Here is a 25,237-nt window from a genome sequence, read left to right as displayed (position 1 = left end):
TTGTAGAATCAATCTTTCGTTTTGTTTTGAAGTGAATGCCATTTTTATGTCATTCACATTTCTATGAACCTAATTCTTTTTGGGCTTCTATTTTTTCCTATTCTCCTAAGTTTGCCAAACTTTTAGCATTCTTCCTTGGTTCTATAAATGCTTTCTATCTTTTTTACAAGTCTTTTACAAATGTGAGCTCTCTGTGTTCTGTAATGTTTTTTTTAAGGTCCTTCTGCATTTTCTTCCTAATTAAGGTTGAGACTAAATATTCAGGATTGCATTTTTGAGGATATTCAATTGTCTCAAGCTGTCTTTATCATTTTTTAAAGTTTGAAAGTTTATCTTAAAGTCTAGAAAGTTTATCTTAAAGTCTAGAGTTTATCTTAAAGTTTAATATTTAAATATTGCCAGTCTGATCCTTCCCTCCAAAAAAAAACTCTGAGATCAAATGTCAATTTTTCCCAAGGATTCTGAGACTGTTATACTGAGAACCAATTCTTTCATGGTATCCAAAGGACTAAAATAGCACTTTCCCTAGTTACTTCCTTTACCCTTCAGAAAATTAAAGTGGCAAAAAGGTAAATCTAAAACTCCTCAGATGCTCTGATTTTAGTCAAATGATACTTCCAGGACATATCTAGCAGTTCAAGTCTTCCATTACCACTATTTTTTGCCTTCATGTCGGTTTGTGAATTGACAAGAATTTTTTTTAAGGAGTTAGTGCCTCTGCAGATATTCACACATGATATATTTTTACAAATTGTTTTTTCAATTCTCATGCAGGTGATCTCATAAATTATTTTGTCTGAAGTTTATGTTATTCTAAGCAGACAGCAGTTATCTTACTTAGACATAAAATAAAAAAAAATAATCAAACTATGTTGGAAACAGAATCAGAATGGACTTCATTTTATACATAAAAAAGCTGAGACAAAGAAAGTTAACTTGGCCAAAGTTATATGAAGATACACTGAAGGCTTCTTTTTTTCCATGGATTTTTAAAGTGTACAGAGTAAATATAAGACATAAAAAACAAAAATATCATTTTCCTGTAAGTTAGATTGGAAGTAAGTACATTCTTGTGAAAAGAAAAAGTGTAATAGTTCAAATGAAATTCCATTTTATCACCTTCAAATATTACATATGTATATTAATTAAAATGGTACTGGTAATAAAGAAAGTTAATACAAATTTTTAATATACCAACATTAATTCATAATTTAGTGAAATAAAATTAAATACTGAAAATTTGAAGAGATAATTGACTTCATAAGATATTTATCTTAGACTAAGAGGTCCCTTACCTTAATGTATGAAAATTTCAGTGGAAAACATTATTTTACTGCTCAGAAAACAGATCAGTGGATATTGAGAGCTGGGGGTGAGGAGAAGGTTTTAGGATAAGCATGTTCTTTTTCGTGATAGTGGTTGTGGTTATATGTTGTGTATGCATTGGTAAAAACTTATGGAAATGTACAGTAAAAAGGGCCAATTTTAGTATATATAAATTATACCTCAATAAACCTAACTTCTTAAAAAACAAAATTTTTACTAAATAAGAAGGTAGTATATACTGAAGGAAATAATGAAAATACTTTATTGGAGCAGTCTGAATTGAGGTGGTTTTCTATGCAATTCTCAAGTATTCTCCAATATATAAATTTTAATTTATATATTTCTAAACAGAACCAAAAAAAGATGAGTTTTTTAAAAAAGGTAACTCACCGTCTCATTTCCAAAAAGTATGTCAACATAAGGCATAACCTTCATCAATGGTTCCTTGTAGAACTGGCTAATAAATGGTGCAGACAGATTCAAAGTGAAAATTTTGTTGTTTTCAGAAGCATGGTGAGCCACTTTTAATACTGATTCTGGGGAAACTGTAAGAAAAAAGCCCTGGATAAAGAAAAGGGAGGAAAAATTAGAAATCTCATCTCCAGAGTCACTTATAGTAAGAATACATGAAATCTATACAAAATATGAAAACATAGGTAAAACACAGTTATAAAATGCAAGGCAGTAAACAGAAGTATATGACTAGGAGAAAAGTTCATTTTATGAATACTATATGCTTGATATATGCCACTACCTCAGAGTATAAAATATTATTTCCATATGAGATTTATATACTTAGTACTAAAAGGATTCTGGGACTCCACATTTAAAAATATATATTTGAAAAGTCTCATTCAAGCCAGTTATTACTTGTAAGTTAGTGACCCATCTACCTTGTTATAAATAGTTTGGATTCTTACAAGTGACACAGTATTTATTAAGAAACAAATTATTTTAAAAATAATATGGCTACAAAGATTATAGTTTGTTAACTTACGTGATATTCAAACTGAATTTTAAGAAAGATTCTGAATCAGAATTAGCCAATTATGAGAAAATAATTCAGCAATGCAACAGAAATATTTTAATTTAAAATTCCTGTCAGAAAACCTATATTTTAAAATGTTGCTTATGTACAACTTTAACCTGAATAAAACTCCTTTAAAAATATATTTATGCTTTCCTTGGTGAAAGAAAGTATAAGCAAAGCTAACATGGATGCCTACGTAGGAAACTGGTTTGGATGGAGCACAAGTGTGTGAAGGAGCACACAGACGGCAATGGTAGAAGATGAAGTTGGAAAGGCAGCTGAGGAAAAAATACAAAGGGTCTTGAAAGGCAGGCTAGGAGTTCCTTTGGTAGGCAATGTAGGGGTGGGTTGGGGATGGGTGATGGGTAATGAAGTTTTGAGGGAAAAGAATAGCGAGTTTATAAGAAAATTTAAAGGAAAGTTAATCTGGAAAGCAATAATTCATCAACAGTTAAAAAAAAGCCTGCATTTGACTGTAAAAGGAGTATTACAGACAGGACTTGGCAATTCTTTAAGATGTGGGCAGCAATGGAGAAGAGTCAAAGGATGACAGAGAGTTTGAATCTGGTCTACCATTAATAGAAAAAAGAAAAAATCTAGAATAAGAGCTGGCTTACATGTTAAAGGGAGGCTGTTCAGGTATTCATACTAAAGTTGAGGTGCTAAGGGACCTCCAAATATTTATCAGAAAGGTGGATTCAGAGAAAGGCCATGGAAGAAAATGATAGTAAAACAAGGGTTTTAATTATTGAGGAAGAGAGCACTGAAAAAGAAAAGGATGAAGGACAGAACAGAGAACAAATATCAGGCAACAGAAGAAAGGAAAAAAAGTCAAAGGAGAGAACAAGAGGAAGGGAAATGAAGAAAACAGAAGTTATAGAGAAATCCAAGAAGGTGCTTATGGTATCCAAAGTTATATCAGGTAGAAGAAGAAAGGACTAAGCAAAAGCCACAGGGTTTGATGACTAGGAGAAAGCATTTTCAGCATGAAGGCAAAAATAGACAGTTGTTAAAGAAGTTATGATGAGAAAGTAAGGGTAAGGATTATCAATTATTTGGGGAGCTTTACTGAAATGAAGATAAAACCACCTGATATCTACTGAGCATTTCTTCTGTGCCAGGCCGTGTTCTAACAGGTTTATGTATATTAACTCATTTATTATCATTTTTTTCCTTACATCAAGCCTATATGGTGGATACCATTATTAATCCCATTTTATAAATAAAGAAAGCGTGATAGAGAAGCTAAGAAAGGCCCCCAAGTCATCGAGTTTATCTGTGATAGAGCTTAGATTCAAATGACTCCACTGACCAGGCCCTTACTTTGAGTAGATAATACAGAAGGAAAAGGGAGAAAGGTTCCTTTTATTTGTTTTTGGTGGTGATGGTTGTTTCTTCAGGGGAGGCAATTGTTTTTAAGAATAGGAAAGGTTTAAGTAGTTTTGCTTTTCAAAGAAAAGGGAAGAATGAAGAAAGAGAAGAAAGAAGAAGCACAGGAGGGAGGATAATTAGAGCAAAGAACCAGAAGTTGTGGGCTCAATGGGAACCAGGAGGGAAGAAGAGCTAGTTTTATAAATAGAGGAAACAACCTTGAAAATGAAAAAGAGACTTTTAAAAATTAAAAAAACGCTATTGAAATACCTACTTATGACTCAGGGACTAACAACTTCCACCATGTCAATTTTTAAAGTTTAAAAAGAATAAAAACAATTTTTTATTACTTTCTTATTTCAAAATTGAATACTACAAAAATTAATTTTGTGGCAGGATTCATGCATACTGGGGTCCATCTTTGAAGGGTTTACTGTCCTACAAATTCTGAGCTATTAAGAGAGACTTTTACACTATGTGTCTTTTTCATTTTAAAGCACTGCTAATGAAATTCTAATAAAATAATATTTTTGCATAATATTAATTTTTTTTGCCATGTAAAAATTCCAACCTATTAATTATTTACCAATATGCAACTGTTCCAAAAGGTAACAAGTATTAGTCTTAGGAAACGTTATTTTTAAAATGTTTTCATCTTGATTTTTTAAAAAAACTAAATGCCATGTCACTTACAAACTATGAGCATCCAAGCTGCTTCCTTTGCTATTTCTGTCATTTGTAGAATTAAAATGAAGAGTTTATATAGCATCTTGTCTCCATAGTAATATGTACGTTCTTGCCTTTAGTCTTGCAGTTAATGAGAAGAGTTTAAAGTTTTTCCCTCCAACTTCTCCCCAAACTGTTGTTCCCGGATGAAATAAAAACATCCCAGAACTAGCATTTTGCCAGCTGTGGATTAACCACAGACATCTACAGAATGGTCTACATAAATAATAACCTGGTCAAATAATTAAGCTTCTCACCAACTTTAGACTGAAAATCTGATCTGTTCTAAAAATCCATCTGATAGCAATTTAAGGTGCAGAATAGTATGCCTCTGGAGACAAAATTTGGCCTCATTCCAAATGCTTGTATGTTGTATGTGAAGTTTATTTTAAAATGCAACACAGGAGTATTGTGATGTGGAAAGTGTAACTTTCATTTTGTTAATTTTATAAAGAATATACAAAAAAGATTAGTTCTTAAATGAGTCAAATCCACAATTTAAATTAATTCCAATTTTGAATGGTCTCTTGTTTTTCTTTAAATAAATATTTAATATTTAAACATTTTGGGATTTGTGCTCTGTTAGATTGTAAAGACTTTCAAAATTGATGCCAACCATAGTTTATCTTCCTTGATTTACATCCTTTACTCGGCCACATGTCTCAGACTATAAAATCTCAAAAAATAAAAAGCAGAGATTCAGAAGACATCTTCTTGACCAAAAGGGGGATGTGAAAGGAAATGAAATAAGCTTCAGTGGCAGAGAGATTCCAAAAGGAGCCGAGAGGTCACTCTGGTGGGCACTCTTACGCACCATTTAGACAACCCTTTTTAGGTTCTAAAGAATTGGGGTAGCTGGTGGTGGATACCTGAAACTATCAAACTACAACCCAGAACCCATGAATCTTGAAGACAATTGTATAAAAATGTAGCTTATGAGGGGTGACAATGGGATTGGGAAAGCCATAAGGACCACACTCCACTTTGTCTAGTTTATGTATGGATGAGTAGAAAAATAGGGGAAGGAAACAAACAGACAAAGGTACCCAGTGTTCTTTTTTACTTCAATTGCTCTTTTTCACTTTAATTATTATTCTTGTTATTTTTGTGTGTGTGCTAATGAAGGTGTCAGGGATTGATTTAGGTGATGAATGTACAACTATGTAATGGTACTGTGAACAATCGAATGTACGATTTGTTTTGTATGACTGTGTGGTATGTGAGTATATCTCAATAAAATGAAGATAAAAAAATACACACACACACAAAAAAGTCAAAGGAACATGAGTTGTATATAAAAAAAAAAAAAGGCAGTGGCATTAGAGAATATTTCTTTTTCAAGTGTCAATTTGCAATAAAAACAGGCCAATACTTTACCATACCATAGCTTAGAAAAATAGTCTATATAACCAAGAAGATCTTGTTCTTTTCTAATTAGGGATTTTAGTCCACACAACAGTTAGCCCTGTTAAGACTTTGTCCCTACAAGCAACTAAAGTAAGGTAGATTACAGCACTTAGAGGCTGGATGATATTAATGAGAACTGAGAATGAAACAGGACATTTTAATACATACAAACGGAAAACAGAAACAAAACAAAAAGGCAGAGGTCAGAGTGATGGGGAAAGACTAAGGCAGAGCCAAGAGCCATTTTAGCAGAGCCAGTCTGCCACATAACCACTCTCTCTAAGGATTTGTCTGGGTAAAGAAATCCCTTCTCTGGGTAAAGGATTTCTCTGGGTAAACGTGGGAATGTTAGAAACTAAACTTTTTAAGAAAAGAAATTGAGCTTTTTACTCTTTTCCAGGGTTTACCTTAGTTCACGGTGATCCTTTGGGTTCTTTTTGTCTTTATCTAAGAGCACAAACTCTTTTTATTATCTCCATTGACAATTATCTGAGGAACAGATATGTATGTATGTGTACCTACATACCTAGGTAAGTTTAGGGATTTATAACTCTTGGAAGTATAATTCTATCTTGATGCAAAAGGAAATAAAGTTGTCTAGGGTAACCATGTATATTATTGTCATTGGTGGATACAAAGTGATATAGAAAAAAAGTCGTTTGCTTTTGTAAAGAATTGTGCTCTGATCACCATATTTAACAGTCCAGAAACAGATCATATTATTTTGAAACATTCAGATTAGGGGTTTTTAAACCTATTTGGGCCATCTAACTCCCCATCTGATTACACATATTCACAAAATTTTGAATACAGTATGTGTTGAGGCGATGGGGAGCAGGGGGTGTCAATAACCCCCTGAAGCTCATCTATAAATGATGAGTTAGCATCTGGATTTGATTGAAGGTTAAGAATTCGTAATTTAGTTTCTTTCCTCAAAATTACATACCATACATGTGTGAATGTATTTCAATAAAACTGAATTTAATAATTAAAAAAAGACATAAAAAAATTACATACCATACAAACTCCAGTTTAATTAAAAAGTTTTTTTTTTTTTTTTTTTAAAAAAAAAAACAACACAGAAAATCAGCCGTAAAACAGATGTAAATATCAAACTTCTGGAGTGGGAGTAACTTTCAAGCCCAGAGAGAAAAGATTATCTAAAGATTTGCTATATATATAAAAATAAAATTTCAGTTGATTCTTTTCTAATCCCAGTAGGGGGAAAAAAGCAAACAAAAGACCAGAAAAATGTTTACAGTAAATACAACAAAAAGAGTTAATACCTTAAGTCTATAATGAACTTGACTGAACAAACAGATTAAAAAAAACAAACACCAGGGCACCAATGCAGCCAAGAACATGAAAAAATATTCCATTAAAAGAGAAATATACTAGTCAATAACTGTACAAATACCCCTCTTCAGCAATTAAGGAAATAACATGGTAATATTCAATGATAAAGAAAGTTTGGTGAAATGAATATATTCATACCACTGGTGGGAATGCAGCAGACACAGTCTTTCAGAAAATAATTTGAAAATACATATGAGGAACCATAAAAATATTCACACTCTTTGACTCAATGATTCTAGTTCTGTGAGTCTACTTTAAGGAGATAATAAAACATACGGGAAAAAGTACATTCGTGGACACACTCATCGCTAGGCTATTTTATTGAAAACCTGGAAACAGTGTAAATATCCAACAATAGAGGAATAAATGGTCAAATAAGAACTGGCATATATACCATAGAGGTGGTTGTTTATTACTTAAAATGTTGCTGGTGTAATTGAGGACCCAGTATTAAATTTTATTCAATTGCTTATTTAAATTTAAAAACTGAAGCAGTGTACGATACTTTTCTGTTAAATGCGATGTTACTGTTTTTGTAGGATTACATTTCACTTTGACCACTGAAAATTTAAGGATTGAATCAAAATGTGCTGTATAATGTAAAATACACACCAGAGCTGGAAGACGGAGTGTGAAAAAAAGAATGTTAAAAATCTCACTAATAATTTTTATATGATTAAAAGGAAAAAGATAAATATTTTAGCTGTATTAGATTAAATAAATTACATTATTAACATAAATTTAACCTTTTTTTTAACCGTTTTTATGTGGGTACTAGAAAAGTTAAATTACATTTGGGGCTCCTATTATATTTCTATTGGACAGTGGTGCTGTACAGTGTCCCAAGACACTGAAAAAGATGATTATGAAAATTAAGTAGCAAAGTAGAAAATGTTTATGGTACAATAATGTTAAATGAAACAGAAGATATACAAATAGTGTGTGTTGTTAATAACAAACCTCATTAAATCAATAGAAATAAAAGATTCGAGGGAGTACAACACAACTTAAATCTGGGTAGAAAAATTATGGATAACTTTAATAGTTCCTTTGTTTTTAAATTTTTGGTGTGGTGGATACATTACTTTTATGACAAAATTATTTAAAACATAAAACTATTTTATTCAGTTGAATTATTAAATCTCTAGATAGAGAGTAGATGTTTATAAATAATGAGGAGCTTAATTCAATAAAATGAGTTTATTGAATAAACAACAAACAATAAGCAGATAAATAGTTGGCAGTATGTCTACATGATGTCTTTGAATATACAGAAGGCTCAAAAAGGAACAGAGTGAATGTAAGATCAGTGACTTTTGTAAGTATAAACTACTATTCATAGAAGCAAAAGGGAAACAAGGAAGGATGTGTGATACCAGAATGATATTTGGACAACCAGAGAGCCCCACCAAAGTTACATGAGCACTGATGAGGAAGGCTGAGAGTTATCAGTGCTCACATCTTAAGATGTACCACTATTGTCTGTTCTAAAGAACACAATTAGTCTGTTTTCCATGCTACAACTAAGGTGCTATAGTAACACTAGCCAGAGAATGGGTTGAGAAAAAAAATAAATTAGAAACCAAGAATAACAAATACGACAACCATATAGCATGTTTTCTTCCTCTTAATGGGTTCTACATGTTTTGTGAATTTCCCAGACACTGTAAAGTACATTTCTTTGTAGGAGTAGGAGGATACAATATGAATTATGACATAGCATATTCCCTGTCTTCTTGTAAGGAAAATTCTGACTTTGACAACCATTAAGATAATGTATAAATCATTTACATTGTAATTGTATGCACTATTTCCTACTGATGACAGCAATAGAATGTATAAAAGAAGAAAGCTAGAGCAAATATAGTAATGAATGCTTTAAAAGTTTATCTCACCACTGATTGAATGTAATGCACTGATGGAATAGAAAAGAATAATTCACTCAGATTTTCCTGCCTGTGTGGCTCCTTTTGGAAATGTAACGAAATCACCTATTACACATATATTTAAACTTTTAAGGTTTAAAATACCTGCAATCTTAACTATATCATGTATGTAGATGTCAGCTTTTCTTCCATCCCATATAACTCCCTCAAAAAAGCATGTGATAGGAGGTAGCAAGGTGTAATGGAAAGAAGAGGGTATTAGTGGGACAAAGAGGATATTTATCACAGCTTTGCTGAAGGCAGAAGGGAGTGTGAGGCATCCTAGAAGTCCATTTCTAGGGGAAAAGATAAGGAAAACATGGTGCATATGCACTGTGATGTACAGATTAAAAGCAATGAACCAGAAATATATACATCAAATTGGACAAGCAATATAGTTCATACTTTTATAACTGTGTATAATGTAACCACATGCACACACACTTAAAGGAGCACAGTATGTTATTTTAACCATTTACCAGTCAGACTATTTATTAAATATGTTACTTTGGGCTACTTCCTAGCCTTCCTTATCCTTATCCTTAAAAAGGTAATTGTGAGAATTAAACAAGGGCTTAATTCAGTGGCTGGCCTGCAATACCCACTCCATATGTATTTATATTTTATTAATGCTATTGATATTATTACAGTAGTAATATCAAAAACATTAGAAAGTTCTCATTTTCCAAGAATAGTGAGTTTTATAGTTGTTATAATGCTGAACAAAAGTACACTCTTGAACTGCGATCTACAGTTAGGTCTTTCCTTCGACTATAAACACATAAAGCAAAATTCATCATTCCCTTTCCAAAAGCTCTCCCTGTCTCTCCCCTTTTCTCAATTTAATCATTCTATATACTGCAGACATATTAATCACTCTACCCACTCTTCTTTTCCTAGTAAATTAAATCTAAATGGCTCACACCTCAGCATTCAAAGCTCTCCAAAATAACACTCCAACTTACACAGTAAACCAGATGTAGTCTCTATTACTCTACAACATATGTCCTTGCTTCAATCATACAAAATGATTTGCTTCTCTCAAAATAAATCTTCTGAGTCACTGTGTATGTCATTCCTTCTATATTTCCTCCCTATCTGCTGTAATTTTACCCCTCCATCAAGGCTTTTAAGTATCTTTCATCTCAAAGCCTTTCCACATTCCCACTATCAGATATACTCATTCCTGTTTGACCCTCCTATTAGGTAATGCTGTGAAATAAATACTCACAGGTATTTATTTTATGTTATTTAATAATATAAGCAACCTGCATTTGTGTTACCTCCCTCACTTCCCTAAGGGCAAGAGCACATCTCCTTATTTTTATGTTTTCTACAGCAAAAAGCACAGTAGACAGATAATTTTTAAATATCTGATGAACTAAGTTTTACTGGTACTATTCATAAATTTTCAGGCATCTGAAATGCTATTTTGGGGAAGAAAAAAATAGACTGCTGCCTTTTCACATGCTAAGGGAAGAGCATATTCATTTTAAATTTGGACAACTCTAGTTCAGAGGATCTGAAACTTTCTCAGTTTTACTACACACTTAGTATGTCAGTTAAGTTTTTTATGGTGCCCTAAGAAGTACCCAACAACTCTGTCTTTTAACAGTTAGGTAGGAACAACTCACTAAGTACTGATATGTTAACAACTTAATAATCCTGTGGCAGGGATGACCTAAAACTTAAGTTGTTACTAGATACTCAGTTACCAACTTTCCCTTGTTTTCTACCCTATATTGTGCTATAATTCCTCTCCATTAACTTAAAACTTTAGTAAACAGCTCTTCATTCCCCCCCAACAAATATATATATGTTTTAATAATAAATATTTTCCCTTTCTTTCTACTTGATGAATTTTGAATCTAAAAATTATTGTTATCTCATCACCCCTAAATCAAGTGTCTAACGTCCTTTTTAACTCTATAGTAACTCTTGCAACCATGCCATCTTTTCCATAAATACTGCTTTCATTGATAACCTTTATTATTTTCTAAACACTGCAACAGCATCCTGTTCTGGCAAAGCTCTTTTGCTCAAAACTCTTAAATGGCTCATTTCCTAAACAATACAACTCAAGTTCCTTTCATAGCATTGAAAATCCTCTAAATCTCACACTAATCTCTTTCCTATATTGTCTCCCACCATTCACCTTCATGAAATTTTTACTCTTACCACATGGATGTCTGGCTAGCCTGAATACAAATCCTATGCCTTCCTATGTCTTTTTCTTTGCTAGTGATATTGATTCACTTCCCAGAATCTGTTCTTTACCTTCTACTTGGTCAATTAAAGCAAGGAGTCTTCAAACGTTTTCTGTAAAAGGCCAACAGTAAATATCTTAGGTTTGCAGACCATATGGTCTCTGGCAACTATTCAACTCTGCCATTGCAGCTTGACAACAGTCACAGATTATGTGAAAATGCATGAGTAAGGTTGTGGGCTCAATTTGGCCCACGGGTTTATTTTGCTGACCCCTAAATGAAAGGAAAAGAAGGAAATACATACTACTAAGTGGATATTAAAAACAACAATCCAGATAAAAGAATGTTGGATAGAAATATTAACAGGAAATCTAATGTAGGGTGATAATGATAGTGTGATTGTCTTAGTAATAAACAGCATAAACAAAATGAACATTATAGTGGGTCTAGAGAAAGAAGGAACCTATATAATACATTTCTTGCCTTCTTTTGAAACAAGAACATTTAATAATTTTCTGAGGCTAGCACCAAATCAATGTATGTCCTTTATATGTGAGTATAACATCCACTTTTCAGAGGGTATGATAGCATTTCACTTTGGTTGCTGCTGCTCTCTATTTCCACCCCTCAACCCAGCTCAATGCTACTCCTAGATCTTTCTGAAAATAATTCTGTCGAAAACAGACCCTCTAGCTTCCATAAGCAGGACAGAATCATTCATTTAATTATTGTACTCTCTGAGTGTTCCTGTCTATTAGAAGAAACTAAAAGTTGTCAAGTGGTGGAATGTGCTAATAAAATTGACCAATTTAAAAAAAAATTTCCCTAAATAATACCTACCGTGAAATCAATTTTTGAATTTTTAAAATCAATCATAATAATGGTAGAAGTTTAAGGTTCATAAATCAGGCAAATGTGGACTAGAATTAAAAAAATTAGGCAAATGTGGACTAGAATTAAAATGTAAGTACCTTCTCTGAGAAGGTATTGTAGGGAATAAGCTGCTTCTAATTTAAGCTCTGAACTGTTTTCTGGCAAATTACTGTGATAAACATCCAGTATGTCTTTTTTTTTCCTTAAAGTGGTACAAATGAATATGCTTCTTTGCCTTTATTTTTATGTAAAATTTACAGTGGGGTACTCTACCCTCCCTAAAATATTAAAAACAGTAAGAGATAACAAAGCAACATGTGATAAGAAAAAGAAAAAAATAATTACTGGACTAGGAATCCATATACTCAATTCTGATCTGGGCTTTGGGCCAGCAACTTTGCAACATTGAGCAATATATTTAATCTTGATGAGCTTCACTTTCTTCATTTATATAAAAAGGATATTAAGAATGGAGATTGGGTTGGTTGACCTTCAATCTCAAAAACTAAAATTTAGTAATGTTTTCAATGATATTCTTTTGAATACTTTTAGAAGTAATAACATAAAAACATGTACATGTCAAAGGTGCAGTATAAAAAACATTTGAAGAAATGTTGTAAGGAACGAGCCCCTTTTATCCAGAAACTGCCAAATCTTAGTAAGCCAGAAATGCAACTAACTATAACTTCTGATTTATGGAGCTAATTAATTGAGGTTTTGGTGAAAAATTTTAAAATTCCAAATTTATCTAAGATGAATATATATCTAAATATGTATGTATGTGTGTATGTATATGTGTATATATTCATATATATACGTATACCCATATAACAAAAATATGAAAAAGTTTTAAAAATACATGGGTCAGGCTTTGAAAGAGAATAGAGAACACAAGTGAAATTTAAGTACCTACAAGGAGATGGTTGTTCTTTTTGGCCATCTTTTATCTTGAAGTGAGCTTAAACAGTTACTTTTGGACAATGAAACAGTGGTTTCTCCCCAGTTACTACTAGACACAGTTGTCTTAAATTGGAGTTCAAAAATGGCAAAATTGCAACTATTTTTCTGAATAATTGTTTTGGCAATCTGAGGTTTGCATTGCTTATTTTTATGAAAGTATCACTTAATAACTGGGACAAGACTAATCTGAAAATTATCATTTAATCATTTTAAGTGGCCAATACTTTTGTTTTGATAAAAACCAAGTTTCAGCCATTTTCTGTAACACAGGAAAGGGCTAAATTGTCATTAGATGCACTTATATTGATAGTGACATTTTCTTCTAAGGTGCTGTCACTGAGTGAAACGGAGAGGACTGCCTTTAGACTTGAATAATTTCTTTACCGCTGAAGCAAATCTTAAATACTGATTACTAATTGCTAAAACACTAGCATACAAAATTAAAAAGGTATCGATAATCCTTGCATTAGATAGGAAAACTTAAAAACCAAGCTTCTCACACTTTAAACTTCATGACAATGGTAGCTTTATATGCCAATAAAAAACTATTTTTCAGGTATCATATATTACTTAGACATTGCCCTGTGGTTTTCACTAAGTTATATGATTTGATGTCATTTTTAAACTAAGAAAAGTGGCCAAAATGTGTTTTAACACTGATATAGGACAGCAGTTCTCAAAATATAATTGCTGTGTCAGCAACTTCAGCATCACCTCAGAACAAGTTAAACATGCAAATTCTTGGGCTCCACCTCAGACCTACTGAATCAGAAACTGTGTGGGTGGGACACAGCAATCAGTGCTTATAGAAGCCTTTCAGGTAATTCTGATGTCGTTAAAAGTATGAAAACCACTGATGAAGAATAATGAAATATCCATTCATTATCCTTAACAGTTTCATCTATCCCAAAGAAGGTCAAAATCTTCATGAAGATGGCAAAAAAGAGCTCCCGACAAAATATAAAACTTGGCTGCAGTAGAAGAGAAAAGGTTGGGCTTCTTTGTTTCAAGAGGCAGGTCTAATGTTGTCTGGATCAAAATCAGAATTAGTCTCCCGGCAACTATGGTATCCACTTGACATTCCAAATGAGATTCTGAATATATAAACACCAAATTCAGAGTTGGGAGGAAGCTCAGAAATCATCTAATCCTAGTTTCAAAATGTCCTCAGAAAAGAAAGCAAGTGCGTGGAATGCCCGGCCTACTTCAACCCTTTGAGCCAATCTTTCCCAGCCAACTACAGTTCTGCTATTATTTGGTTCATGTATTGGGCTTCCAAGTTATTTCTCATGAAAACAGGCTTCTGCAAGTAAAAATATTGAATCTATTAAACATCTCATTTTGCAGATGAGGAAATTAAAGCACAGAGAGGTTGCCTAACTTAGCCAAGGTCAGATAACTAACGATTTGAGGAGACACTAGAATTCCACTCCACAGAGCAAAAAATCTACTCATTTGTTTATACACATTCTTGCCATGTTCCACAATTAATAAGCCAACTTAAAAAAAAAAAAAAAAAAAAAAAAAAGAGAGAACCAGGGAAAATATAACTTAGAACAGGAGAAGATGAGGGAGAAAAAAGATATACATGGCACAGGGATCTTAAATTAGCTCTAAATGTGGTTCTCAGTTTCTTTACAGATAAAGCAAAAAGTGAGACATGTCCATTACCTAGCTGTCATTCTTAAAGAAACAGAAAAAAACATTTTCTTATGAGAAACTTTTGGTCCTAAAATAAACTTCTTATGGAGCTTAAGATACTGAACATTGATTAATACAGACGACTATTCTGTCTTCAAAAACATCCCAAGAGCAAATTCAGTATCAGATTCCACAATATTTATTGTAGCATTCTTCAATGAGAGAATAAGGCCTTGATATCAAAACAACTGAATGAAAGCAATGCAGATGGGGGTAAAAAAAACAAATAATTAGCTTTCTGTTGGTCCAAGTCTATAACTTAGAGTTTCTGGAGAAAAGGATAGCATATATATTCTTCAAATAATCTTCTATCAATATCAATTCTCTAAAGCAGGGTGAGAAAAGAGTTGTACAGCAGAGAATATGAGGTTCTACTTTTCCAAAAGAGTCTTATCTGGTATACTTTACTGTATACCCTACTACAGAGGTTTTAGAATTGATTGATTTATTCATCATGAAAACTTGGCCAGTGGTAAACTTTTATGATTTACATAAGGTAAATGCTAATATAAGGAAATGTATATTACTGTCATATAACACAATTTGCTCAAATATTACTTCTTCAACGAGGTCTTCCTCAATTCTCCTACTGTAGGTAGCACCACAACTTCCTCACTCTTGTCATTTTTATCTGGCTATATTAACTTATTTTTGTAGACAGCATTATTACCTATCATTACATTACACATTCATACATTTGTTTATTCATTGTCTCTCTATCACTGTCCCTCTGGGGGCAGGGACATCTGTTTTTTTTCATTATTGTATGTCTAGGACTGAAAACAATTCCTGGTACTTATGAGCTCTCATTAAATATTTTTTTGAATGAATGAACGCAATCAGAGTGCAGAGAGAGGTGGAAGAAGAGATAGTGTTTAAATTTGAAACAAATTAAGTGGAGGACTTCCAGGTAGCTGAAGCAGTGATTGCCACCTAAGTCTTTGTCTCCTTACAAAACAATATAGAACAAGAATGGAAAAATTAATCTTCAAAAATAACATTCCCTCAGTACAGAGACAAAAAGAATGCACAAAGTTCAAAACAAGTACAAGCAAAAAGAGAAAAACTCATTAAATATCAGTGTAAGATCTCTTACACTCATGCCCCACCCCTGCCCCACCCAAGGTTTTACGGTGAGCAAGGGTGTTTGAGAAACTTCTGGGTATAGAGAAAGAAGCTAGCAAAGGGGCCTAATTTCTATCTAAAACCACTGATAGCATCCACCTTAAATATGGAAATACTAAAATGGTATCCAGGTAGATTAGAGTAGGGGAGGAACTAGAGAGGGAAACTTAAAAGTATACATAATTTGAAGAGACATAATTTGAAATGCATAGTTTCTGGGGAAGATAAAGGCAAAAATGAAGGGAGATGCTTCTTTGCCTATTGGGCCAGGAAGGGGAAAAGAAGCAAACGGGATAGAAAGTCACAAAGCTGGAGAAACTCCTGCCAATTTCCACCAAAACAAATTCACTGAAGAATCTTCACTTTGATATACTGATGGAAGAGGGCACCTTTAAACTAGGAATTCTTTACAGCTCTACAATACCCAAAATTATGAACAAGAGAAAGAGTAACAGATAGCTAATGAAAACATCATAAATAAAATCAACACATGATAACCACGGCAAAATTTTCCCAGGGAAAAACAAACACAGAGCAGAAGAAAATGATATGAAAACATCATGAATGGAATTAAATAGACTCAAACAAGCATTTCAAAATATGAAAATTCACCATGAAATTGAAATCTAAAAACTAACAATAGAAATAAACAAAACAACAAAAAAAGTTGGATGAACTCAGGAAAGAAATGGAAGACAAAGATAAAATTATCTCTGAATGAAAAATAAATTACAAGGTACTCAAGGGAGTATAAATTCAAATGAAAATTTAATAAAGGGCAGTGAAGAAAGAAAGGAATATGACAGAGAATGAAAATGAAATAATAGAGAAGTAAAAGGATCAGGGAGAAAATAATTGAAATGGAAGACAGGCAGAGGAATAACATTCATGTTATATGAGTCCCCGGAGAAGAAAAATAATGAGGGAACAGAACTGACGAAACTACATCAGGAAAACTCAAGAGGAAAAGAGGCAAAGATGTATATGTTTAAGAGAGTTAAATATTCATCTTATCATAATAGGGAGTGCAGTAAATAAATTTCAAATGGATGGATTAGGAGATAGAAATATGGAGATAAACAGATAAAAAAGCTAAAAGAGTTATCAGAGCATTGCTCTTTGCCATTGTAAACCCTTAAGCAAAAAATGAGTTATGTGCATTTGTTTTTAAAAAATAATTGTTAAAATTGTAAGAATTAAAACAATCATAAAAAATTTCCATTTTACCATTCAATGAACTGAACCAAAACATAATTTATTATGCCTCAATTATAATGTTTCGTATTTAATGACTACATTAAAACAAGAATCTTAAATACTGCATATACCATGGGAAATCCAATATAAATACATTTCTGCATAAATTACCAAAGACTGCATAAATTACCTAAGAGTAAATGAAAAAGATGCAGATATGATAGTTACTAGTTCTCACCTTCAACCCCATCAAATATTAAGAAAAACTAAAACATTCAAAGTGGAAAGACATGGAATATTTGATATTTTAATATTCCTTAGGGCCCTTTAAACATCTTTAAAAATATATTTCTTTGTCCATCAACTAGGCACTTTCATAATAAAAATTATAATACTAATATTTATTGAGAACCTACTATGTGTTAAAACATTGTGTTAATCACAATTATCTTATCTAGAATACATTATATTAGTTGAGTATTATCACCATTTTACAGGGGTAAAAATTGAGGCTGATAGTCAACTAATAAATGCAGAAAAAATGATGAAATTAGAAAATTATGATTTGGCAATCACCACAGTAATCACTACTTCCAGCAAGAATTAACAATGTACGCCAAAACTAGTGTGTGAACATTTGATGAGAAACAGGATATTTACATAGTCTCCAAGTACCTTTCCACAAGATTTTCATTACAAAGGGAAAATATTTTTATGGTGGAGAAATTTGAAAAATGTCACTTTAAAGATCAAAGGTAACATCACCAGCAATGAGACAAGCAGATAGCTTATACCCCCTGATGTGATGTGTAAAGGAGACATCATCACATCTGTGGTAATCTACCAAAAAATGAATAACCTGAATCTAATTGTGAGGAAACATAAGAAAAATCCAAATTAAGGCACATTCTGTAAAATAGGCTGTATTTTTTTTTCTTTTTTTTTATTAAATTCAGTTTTATTGAAATACAGTCACACACCATACAATCATCCATGATATACAATCCACTGTCCACAGTATGATAACATAGTTATGCGTTCATCACCACAATCTATCTCTGAACATTTTCCTTACATCAGAAAGAACCAGAACAAGAATAAAAAATAAAAGTGAAAAAAGAACACCCAAATCATCCCCCCATCCCACCCCATTTGTCCTTTAGTTTGTATCCCCATTCCTCCACTCACCCATACACTAGATAAAGGGAGTGTGATCCACAAGGTCTTCACAATCACACTGTCACCCCTTGTAATCTACGTTATTATATAATTGTCTTCAGGAGTCCAGACTGCTGGGTTGGAGTTTGGTAGTTTCAGGTATTTACTTCTAGCTATTCCAATACATTAAAGCCTAAGAGGTGTTATCTCTATAGTGCATAAGACTGTCCACCAGAGTGACCTCTCGACTCCATTTGGAATCTCTCAGCCACTGAAACTATTTCATCTCATTTTGCATCCCCCTTTTGGTCAAGAAGATACTCTCAGTCCCACGATGCCGGGTCCACATTCATCCCTGGGAGTCATCCTCTGCATTGCCAGGGAGATTTACACCCCTGGGAGTCGGGTCCCACGTAGGGGGGAGGGCAGTGAGTTCACCTGTCGAGATGGCTCAGTTAGAGAGAGAGAGGGCCACATCTGAGCAACAAAGAGGTACTCAGGGGGAGACTCTTAGGTACCATTACATACAAGTTTAGACTCTCCTTTGTGGTAATGAGCTTCATAAGGGTAAGTCCCATGCTCGAGGGCTCAGCACATCAAACCACCAGTCCCAATGTTTGTGACAACATCAACACCAGTCCAGGTGAGGATGTCCAACACATCTGCACCTTCCTCCAGATCCTCGGGGGTGGGGAGGGGGAGGCTGTAAATATATTTTTTATTATCTGCCCAAATTACTCTAGGATGTGTCACTATTTCACTCCAGCCTATACTAACCTACCGTATCTCACTTCCTATTCAAAGTTCCATGCAACTGTGGTGCTTGAACAAATCGACTGTAGAGTTGTACCGTTTAGAAAATTTAGATCCTGTACCAAATTGATAACTATTCCCTTGGTCTCATATGAAAGTTGAAGTTTTAAAACACATTCAGTTTCAACCTTTACCCTTTGGCCTGGCTTGAATAGGCTGTATTTTTAAAAAATATCAAGGTCATGAAAGACAAAGTCAGTCAGATGATCTTGGAATGAATCCAACAATAAAATATTTTATTTTTTCTTTTATCATAAAGGACAATAGTGGAAAGGTGGAAAAATTGAGCAAGGTCTGTAGATAAGACAATACACTTCATCAATGTTAATTTCCTGTTTTGATAATTATACTGTTATGTAAGAAATGTCTATTTTTGGTAAATACATACTGAAATATTTAGAGGTAAAGAAACATTTTTCAGCAACTTACTCAAATGGTTTAGGAAAGAAACTATATATATGTGATAAATCAAATATGGGAATTCATTAAACAATTTTTGCAATTTCTGAGGGTGTGAAATTATTTCAAAATTAAATATTAAAAACACACACACACACACACACACACATACTCTGAGATGGAACAGAATTACATGTCCTGCCCTCATCCCAGTGTTAAGTACTTGAACTGAGATTCAAAACCATATCTCCCAACTCCAAAGCCCCATAATCTTAACCACAATACTACTATCATTGTAATTACAATGGGGGGGGGGAGGGGCGGGGACCAAAACAGAATGATACAAATTCAAAGAACTCATATAAGTAAATCCAGAACCTTAGTTATCTATTTGGTTACTGAAGACAAGTTGAAAAGGAAAGAACATTTATCAAATTAATGGTAAGACATACCAAAATAAGTCAATTGTTAGAAAGATTAAACAAGATTTGGATTCTTTAAAATACAAGGTATGTAGGGTAAAAAGACAAGAGGTCAAGTATTTAAAGCAAATCCTGCAGTGCAAGAATTTTTTAAAAAGATAAAGCAAATGTAATTGTTGACTCTGAGTGATTGGTGTATGGGGATTCATCACACCATTTTTGCTATTTTTGTGCAAGTCTGACACATTCATAATCATATGAGATTTTAAGAAAATGGGATACACTAAGGAAAGACATTTTATTCACTCAGTGTATACTCACTGTGAATAAAAAGATGGGTAAAGAATAATCTTTATCTCAAATTAGAACTAGCAAGAACTTTATAACGATAAGTGGCCTAAGTGATTATTTTGGGTAACTGATAAATATACCAAATTTTTGAGAATTAATCACAGATCTATAGATGCAAATCTGATCCAAGACCTGGTACCAGAGTACATACAACACTAGATCCATCCTGGAAAGCAATCTGTGAACTAATAAGTGAAAAATCAAGAGAATTTTTAAGCTGGAAGAGGCTTTTGGGATCTTATTGTTCACTTTTACCAGGAGTAAAACAAGAAAAAGATCAACTTAATTGACTTGCCCAAGGGTTAAAAAAAATTTTTTTTTTGGAAAAACATCAAACCTTTGTTATCAGGCAGAGATGACTGGTACTGAAGTCTTAGCATTTTTGACTCATTTCAATTAGGAAATCTAAGCTGAGACACAGGGCTAAAGGTTTTTCTTTTATTAGCACTAAGAAATAACTATTAGAGGGAAATTATGTTCTAAAGCTTGTTCTAATTGTGGCACTGCATTCTAGGAGAATATATACTGTATAGGGATACAATATCTCCGGTACCTTCTACATATAGAGAGGATGTAAAAAGACAAAACGGCATTTTGAACTGCAATTTTCTCTGCTCTGTATAATTAAATTTGCAGCTATTGGTAAATTCCTGGCAATATTTTTTGGGCTATCATAGTTCTACACTATCATTAATTATATAACATATACCATATGTTAAATCCATTCAAAGTTAGACATAGCTATCTTTACAAAAACACATATAGCACTGAATGCGTAAAGTTTTTATTTCCCCAAATATTTTAATGTGATTTGGAAAATTGTTTCTAAAATATTTTAAAAATACACGTATTTTCTTCCTTATTGAAATGGGATTTTTCTAAATTCAGATGCCATGAATTTGAAAAGAAGGAATAAAGGGAAGGAATTTTAAAGCATATAAATTAAGATTGGCATAATGGTTCATTTTCAGAAATATGGATTAAATTCTGTAATTCTTTCAAAAACATGGGCTCAAACATTATTATATTAAAAATAAAATTGATGGGGCCTATTTGTGAGTCCAAAAGTTTAAAAAAACTCAAAAATCATTTTACATGATTTTAAAGAATCTCTTAAGAGAACATTACAAACCCCAGTATATTATTCCTACTTACATAAGACATTTTTTTCTCCCTGACATTTGGTGATTTTAGTGAATTAGATATAACAGTGTGTCTTGGGCCTTAAAAAAAAAAATCAGTGTATGTCATTTTATTTGGAGAAGTGGAAACTGTTTTAATTCTGTGAATTAGCATTTAGTAGTTATACACAGACTTTAGGTTGAGCCAACATTCTGCAATCCAGTAGGAGAATAATCAGAATATTATCCCATACCGTTCTGAGTTTGGCACAATAATAGCATCTTCAGTACTAGGTATATTCCTGTTTCAAAGAATGCCATAGGCAAAGAATGCTATCAAGAACAGGATGCAGAATGGAAAATGAACACTTAAAATCAGAATGTATAAAATCTAAACATTTCAAAGTTGTTTTTTTTTTTAAACAAATTCCCACACATATAAATGGTCTATCCACTGGATGTACTACATGTCTCTGTGTCCTTATTCAAGTCATTATCACCTGGGAATAAGCTTCCTTTCCTTAGTTCTCTAAGCTATATCCAAACCACATGACCTTCCTTTATCAATCCAGCCCTGTCTTCTCTGAATTTCTCTGGGTATTATTATTTTGATACCTATTACATAAACTTTCTAAGTATATTCTTATGTACCTTGAGAGGAAATTTACCTTTTACATTACAGAATTCAATATTTGATTGAAAAGATGACTAACCATATAAACATAGTGTTCTAAATGAAATTCATTGTAGTATAAAATGCATAATTACCATGTCTGTGAATCAAACTACAATAGTATGAACTCCCCAGTGACAGTCCATTCTTACTCCACTTTCCTTAGCATATCCCCAGGTAACACCCCAAGAGATGGGCACTTTTATTGCTCCATTTGACATATGAATACACTGAAGCACAGATATGTTACATGACTTTGTCCAATATCATATACAGCTGGTAAGTGGTGGAATCAAGAATTGAATCTTGACAATCTCCCTACAGAATCTCCAAGATTAGCCACTCTAACGCAGTACTTAAATATTCGATACATATCTGGTGAGCATAGCAAAACACTGAATCCCAGTTAGATCAATCAAATATCTTTAATGTTTTAAAAAACCAGTTTTCATAGATGAATCATATATTTTTAAGGTTTAAAAAGCCACCTTTCATTAGCATTCAGAAACGGTATGGGAAAAATTCTTAATCTATTTCCAATACCTGAAGCTTAGGAAATTACTTTTTTTTAAAGTTATCAAGAGGAAAAAGCAACTGCCATCTGAATAAACATGTTGAGCAAAGATAAATTCATGAAAGTTGCAAAAAAGTATATTTAGTGTATTAAGTTATTGTTATTATTATTCCCATACTTTTAAAATGTGTTTCCCCTCATAGGTATTTTTCCCTCAACTTTTCATTGTGAAAAATATCAATCCCATGGGAAAAATTAAGGGAAAAATACAACGAACACTTAGACCCTTTATTTATATTTACCAATTGCAAAACACACCTTGTTTTTCTCCAAATCACTGGAAACCACTGGAAAATAAGTTACACCCATCATGATCCCTAAATCCTTTAGTACGTATCTCCTAATAACAAGGATGCTTTCCTATACATCCTCAAGCTTAATGGTGATACAATATTATGTAATATATATTCTACACCGAAAATTTCTCAATATTCTCAAAAATGTTCTTTGTAGCTAGTTCCTTTCTTCCATTTAAAAATTCTTGGATGCAGTTCCAATCAAGGATATTTTGTCTCCTTTAATCTGAAATACTCCCCACTGCCCTCCTCACTGTCTTCCAGGATGCTGGCATTTTTGAAGATTCCAGGCCAGTTGAGTTGTCAACTGTTTCACAGCAAGATTTCTCTGATAATCTCCTTATGATTAGATTCAGGCTATGTATTTTAGGCAAGAGTGTACATAGGGGATGTCTCGTACTTCTCATTACATGCCATTAAGAGATGCAGTAAGTCATAGTGATCTAAATTGGATAACTTGGTTAAAGAGGATTATTTCTCCCTTTTAAAATGAATTTATTTAGTAACTGAAAGTACTAGTTGGTTAAAAACAATATGATTTTTCAATATGCCAAATAATGTGTTGAATTTGAAAGATCATTTTCTATGTGGCTTCATTTCAATATGCTCTTTTACCCTTACTATTTCTTTTATTTCTCATGTTTTAAGGTCTGATATTTTATAGTTTGTGACTTTGTACAATATTGTGAGGTCTTTCCCAAAAGATCAAAAACTACCATAATATTATATTTTGATGAAGAAAATATATGACTATTTGTCTATAAATATTTGCTCTATATTTAAAGTGGTATGTACAAGTAAGGTTAAAAAGACAGTGGGAATTTTCTATAGGTCACACAATTTTAAGATTTTAAGGAATATATTACTAAGCTAGTTTTAAAAATTAATTAGGTTAAAAAACATATGATGATAGCCAAAAAATTAAACTGACCTACTCTACTACTCTGTTCCCAATTTTAAAGTTCCCAGAAAAGAAAACAAAATCAAACACACACACACATCTCAGAGAATTTCATAGAATCAAGACTAAAGATTTCAGGACTCTAAAGTATTTTAATCATTTAAAACCTTTTCCAAATAATACAAATATTTAATAAGTGCTAATATTTCTATTTGCTCTTTTCTAACAACCATTCATTCCTCAACCAAATACTATTCCATGCTAGAACAAATTTGTAACAGCAAGTATTACCTCTGGCACGTACAAATGTTAGGTTCTAATCATTCAGATTAATTATCTCAACAAGGTTTACTGTAAAGTACTTACAGCTAATCTTTTTCCACATTTAACTGTATGATTTCAAGAATATTAATGATTTTAGGAGGCTTTTAAGTTTTTATAATTCTGTGATGATCAGTGTTCACAAGGCCATTTTATGAACATAGAGCAACAATAGGGCTCTTTCAAATCTACAAAAACTAATTATGATCAGGATGTCACTTCCAAAAGGAGAGCCAGTGGCCACTACAGCAAAGGACACAATTGAATAAGTTTAAATATAACATAACAAATAGTAGATACAAATTTGTGACAAATGAATTCTTATCAAGAATAAAAAGAAAAATGTTTTATGTTCCTGAGAAACATAATAACAAATACCTATTATCAAGGGCATAATATGTGCAGGCAGAAATACACTTGTGATTTCTAATTCTCACCATAATCCCGAGAGGTAATTTTATTATCTCATGATACTGATAAAGAAACTAACAACAAGAACAGTGAAATAACTGCCCTCAGAGAAACATCTATTAAGTACATGATAGAACTAGGACCTAACATCAGACCTGACTCCAAAGGCCCATAATCTACCAGAATACCCTGCCTTTCAAGGAAGTAGGTTTTGATTAAAAGAATATACACATATCTATGATATGGTTCTAAACATTTACTGAAGGCTGCACATGTTTAAAACATATATCATTAGTTTCAACACAGTAATCAAAATGGAAGACTATATCTATGGGTGTGTCTTTGGATTCTCTGTTCTGTTATCCCTGCACTGATATTACAATATCTTTACTACTGTAGCTTTATAATAAGACTCAGTGTCCAGTAAATTAAGTCCTTCCATCTTGTTTGTTCTCAAGAGGATACTGATTACTACTTACTCTTTGGGTTTCCAAAAATATTTAAGAATCAGTTTGTCAATTTACACTTACACACACACACATACCTACCAGTTGGGACTTTCATTAGAATTGCATTGAATTTATATATCAATT

The 25,237-nt window shown here is 32.7% G+C and overlaps 1 protein-coding gene across 4 annotated transcripts in view; it reads right to left on the bottom strand.

The window, feature by feature from the left end:
• The window catches only part of ADK (adenosine kinase), a 559,277-nt gene that overhangs the window by 175,559 nt on the left and 358,481 nt on the right, over positions 1 to 25,237 (bottom strand). For all 4 annotated transcript variants that reach the window (XM_037804922.1, XM_037804925.1, XM_037804923.1 and 1 more), the window contains exon 7: positions 1,717 to 1,887. In XM_037804922.1, the coding sequence (XP_037660850.1) occupies positions 1,717 to 1,887 (171 nt within the window). The remainder of the gene's footprint in view (positions 1 to 1,716; positions 1,888 to 25,237) is intronic.

This window comes from Choloepus didactylus, chromosome 15 (genome assembly GCF_015220235.1).
Source record: "Choloepus didactylus isolate mChoDid1 chromosome 15, mChoDid1.pri, whole genome shotgun sequence".
NCBI lineage: Eukaryota > Metazoa > Chordata > Mammalia > Pilosa > Megalonychidae > Choloepus > Choloepus didactylus.
The sequence above is the reverse complement of the archived record's forward strand: the minus strand, read 5'-3'. Positions and strand labels throughout refer to the sequence as shown.